The following is a 4,687-nucleotide window of genomic DNA, read 5'->3' as shown; positions in this document are numbered from 1 at the left end:
GAATAGTGGTGACCTCATTTTCTTTTTTAGATTATTAGATCAGGTATTTTGCACATCGTTGTGCACAATACTCTAGCCTGACGGTAAACAATCTGTTTCATTAGCATTTATGAGAGTTATATTTGGAAACGCAATCAGCTTGGTTTCTGTGAACAGGTCCGTTATCAGTGTTTTACGATATGCTTGAAAATGGTGAGAGAAATGAAACCACCGATGATGATGCCGCAGGTTCTTGGCTGAACAAAATGAGATATCATTTGGAAAACAGAGATAATATGTCTTTCGATTTTGTTCCTAAATGACAACAGGGAAAGGCACAATAAAACTATAGCCAACATAATGTTGGCGCATTGGCGCAGATTATAACGAGAAAAACAATTATTGGAACGTCGGCCCTACTTCAGTAACGGTTGTCTAACAGGTGGCATTGACTATAATTAGCCTACAAGTGGCAAGCAGATTGTTGATCGAATAATGTGGGGGGAAACTTTAAAATACCAGTAGGCTAATCTGAAGGCAAAGCATTGTGATACGAGGAGAAATCGGCAGATGGCATTGTGCCTCTCATGAAATGTGAAAGATACAAATGGAAAAGCAATTACATGGTTGAAGGGTAAACAGAAGGGTAATATATGTAATTTACAAGAGAACCAAAAAAAAAAAAAACCCGCATTAGGCCAATAATTTGTATAATTCCTAGCTAATGTGTACCGATATAAATGCATCTATTGTTATTGTTCAACAACACCTCCGCTTGAGATACTTTCCTCTCCCTTCTCCCCTTCCTGGTTTCAGTGTTCGTGTGTGTGGTGCGCGTGCGCAGATCGCGTTGTGGCGTCATAATTTCTACTCGCCAGACAAGTCAGAACACATTGAGCGGCTGCTCGGATACACAGCTATCAACAAGGACTGAAACTTGAGAAAAACGGTCGCCAGTCCGAGTCTAGATGATGTCCAGTTAACACTTCAAGATATCCGACTCATAAAAGAAGACTGGAAGCGATGGGCAATGTTCTGACTTTATAGGTTACTCACGAGGTAGCCTATACTGTCGAAGTACCTGCTGGAAATAACACTAGGGACCAGCTGTGGACTATACAACAAGAACAAGCAACATCTTTGTTCACCATGAACGCCGATAAACTTACAGAAGCCGCTGCTAAGGGAAACACTGAAAGAGTACAATTTTTACTAGAAAATGGTATCGCTCCGAATGCTGTCAACTGTTTTGGCAGGACAGCTATCCAGGTACAGTGAATATTTTACTATTCGGGTTCAAGGAAAGTGTTATTTGTTACACAGGATGAAAAGCAAAATATTATTTAGCATAACTACAGTTTTTTTTTTGTATACATATAAGTGAAATATGTAGGCTACATTACATATCTTTCTGACAGTATTCTAATTCTGTATTATGATGGTAAAGTGAAAGCATTCTTCAATCATGAATAAAATGAGGAAGGAGAGTGCGAACATATTTTCTGAATGACTAAAAGTTTTAAAAAATAAAATGTCCAGCTTCAAAACATAACTGTTTTGCTAGCAATAAATATCTTTAATATGCTAGAATAGTATAACATGTATTATTTAAACAAATACAAACTCATATTCTCTATTTTCTTAGCCAAAGTCCACTATTGTGTTTTCTAACAGCAAAATATAGTACAGCAGTCTAATAATCTTACTGCTAAGTAAGAACCAACTTGCGGTATATGTTGGGGTCTTAATTTTAATAATGTAATTATTTTTTGTAGACGGTTTGGTGCATCGGTTGCTTTGGAGCGAGAATTTGTAAAAATGATCCAAGGTGTGATATCTATATTGTATAACAATTGTACATGTAAAAATGCAATTTTACATATAACAATAGGCCTATTTAAAATATTCATATTGTACTGAAATTGTAGAATTCATATAATGTTTTATAATTTCTGATAGATTATCCACTCCCACAGCCTATTTCTAATGTAGCGTTTTTCCTTATGTAAGTGGTACTAAAAATATCAGAACCACATAACGGGGACAACAACCCTATCATATAACACTTAAAATGTGGTCAATTTATTAACAGGCATCACATGTTTACTAAAAAAAAAAAAAAAGGATATATAGGACAAAATATAAATATATAATTTCGCTGTATATTTTCATTTTTTATTGTATATTATATTTCAACTATCAATATAGTTTAAAAGGTGCGTAGATAGATATTTTTATTAAAGCGCATACATAACATCTTTAACTTGCAGGTTGAATTTAAAACAGTGAGATAACTGATGACAGTGATCATTTGAAACGGAAAAAAAAAACATTGTATTGAGCGTAGTGAAAAATATGGATTTACACGATCTTCTTTTTGAAGTCGATTTCTGCAGCAATATCAAAAAACGTTGTAATTGCTATATACTGTTCACACAGAGATCTTGAGTTTGCTTTTTTTTTCAGAAAATTGTTATTATTCACAAGGTATATAACAGGATAACAGGGCCCACGCTTTATTTTGCACACACACTTTATTGTTCATTTCTTTTAGGCACCATTTGATGAAGCAAACTGTTGAGCTATGTTAATAATTGTGTTTTTTCTCAAGTCAATTTAAACCGCTTGTATATAGGCGGAGACTGTTGTTTACTTAAATTTATCACAACTAATAGCTGACGTAGGGAAGCAATTACAATAACAACAACGTGTTAGCCTATATAAGTAATCTTTACGGTTACCGTATATATTGCTGATCAAGGGGTAAGTCTTGGATATCTCGATTAAGAACAGTTATTGGTTTATATATATATATATATCGTTTTTCCTCAGTCGAAATTCTTAAAAGCATTTTATTTTTTATTTATTTATTTTTTAATATGTGAGAGAAACTCAGTTTTAACAAAATAATCATCTTATTCAAGAGGGGAACCCCAGGCAAACTGGAGATGACGAGCAAAGAGAAAAAAAAAAAAGTTCGCTCAGTAACATAAATCGTGCTGTTGTTAAAATCATAATTAGCCTATATTTAACATCAACAATGATCATAATTATATGACGAAACATTTATTGAAAGTTCAATATTAGACAGAGGCACGTGATATACAAGTACAATGAATAATCTCAAGAGCGGTATTTTGGACCCAATTACGAATACTTCTACACACTGTAACGGTTAACACAGCGTTTGCCAGCTTCTCTTAGATCTCCAGTGAAGGACAGCACATTTCTGGATTAAATGTTCTGCCATTCATGCACACAAACTGTATTATCAAACACATAGTTTAAACACGCCTTATACAAATAATGTATTTTTGCCCATGTAGCTAATACATCGTTAATAATAATAACTGTATGCATCATCAACTACAGTTTTGTCGGGTACCAACGTTTATTTATCGATTTTTTTTTCCTGTTTTGTTTCACAGGTAATGATGATGGGAAATACAAGAATAGCTCAGCTTTTGCTGTTGTATGGTGCAAATCCGAACATTAGTGACTCCAGCACCGGCCTGACGCCAGTGCACGACGCAGCCAGAGAGGGGTTTCTAGACACTGTCAAGATGCTGGTTCAAAATTATGCAAATACCAATGTGCGGGATGGAAGGGACCTACTTCCCATTGACCTGGCCAGAGAAAATGGACACAAGGACGTAATTGCGTACCTAGAATCTAATAACGTCTAGACTTCATTTGATTTTTTTAGTGATAATAATAACAATAGCGTATTCATTGTGGTATGTGCTTGCACTATGTACAATAATCTTAAATAACAGATAATATATGAAATGATGTGAATTAAAAAGAAACCCTCGTTATATATTTATTTTAATATTTTATTAATTTCCAAGTTGTTTAAAAATAACTGGCAACTGCTACTAACATTTACTGATTAAAACACACACACACATATATATAAAAAATTATTTATTTCTTAGCAGACACCCTTATCCAGGGTGACTGTATATATATTATATATATATATATATATATATATATATATATATATATATATATATATATACACACACACACACTTTTGTTTATTAGTAATAGGCTAATGTGCATTATATATATATATATATATATATATATATATATAAAGAAAAAAGAGAAAAGGATATTTCAGGTACTTAAAAAGGTAGAATAATTGATTAGAATAATTGATTATGTAATTGTATGTAAAAAGTATGTGATATCTTGTAACAAGATAAGAAATAGATAATAATATGCTTCCCCACAATCAACCTTGGGGAGTCTTTTGTTGGAATAGTTAGCAATGCAAACAGTGATTTGATACAAAAATATACATTTTTAAACAAAACACACACAATATGTTAGACAGGTAAGAAATTAAATATAAAAAATATGCAGATCCCTTTAAATTGATAGGAAAGATACGTTTGGACTCAAATCTGGGAAACATTATTTCTATACAGAGACCCACATCTGTGTTGCTTATAGATGTCAAAATCTTTTACAAGCTTATTTTTAGCTAGTTATATTAATGTATCTATTGCTTAATTAACCAATGGACCGCTGGCATGTGTCATTTACACGTCTATACCAAGTGAACAGTACTGATGGAAACTGATCAGTGCATATTTTAATGTGGGTACAAAACAGTAAATTGAGCTCTTAGCAAGACAGAAGGAATTCTGTTGCAGATTTAAAAAAAAGGTGCATTTAGGAATCCAGTTTCACTTTT

The 4,687-nt window shown here is 33.0% G+C and overlaps 1 protein-coding gene across 1 annotated transcript; it reads left to right on the top strand.

The window, feature by feature from the left end:
- Positions 1 to 782: 782 nt before the first annotated feature.
- LOC117409583 (cyclin-dependent kinase inhibitor 2A-like) lies at positions 783 to 3,797 on the top strand. The gene is made up of 2 exons (XM_034015854.2): positions 783 to 1,248; positions 3,408 to 3,797. Exons 1-2 carry the CDS (start codon positions 1,129 to 1,131, stop codon positions 3,663 to 3,665), a joined length of 378 nt encoding a protein of 125 aa, XP_033871745.1. The 5' UTR covers positions 783 to 1,128; the 3' UTR covers positions 3,666 to 3,797.
- Positions 3,798 to 4,687: the final 890 nt, after the last annotated feature.

Source organism: Acipenser ruthenus, chromosome 2, assembly GCF_902713425.1.
Source record: "Acipenser ruthenus chromosome 2, fAciRut3.2 maternal haplotype, whole genome shotgun sequence".
NCBI classification, from domain to species: domain Eukaryota; kingdom Metazoa; phylum Chordata; class Actinopteri; order Acipenseriformes; family Acipenseridae; genus Acipenser; species Acipenser ruthenus.
The sequence above is the reverse complement of the archived record's forward strand: the minus strand, read 5'-3'. Positions and strand labels throughout refer to the sequence as shown.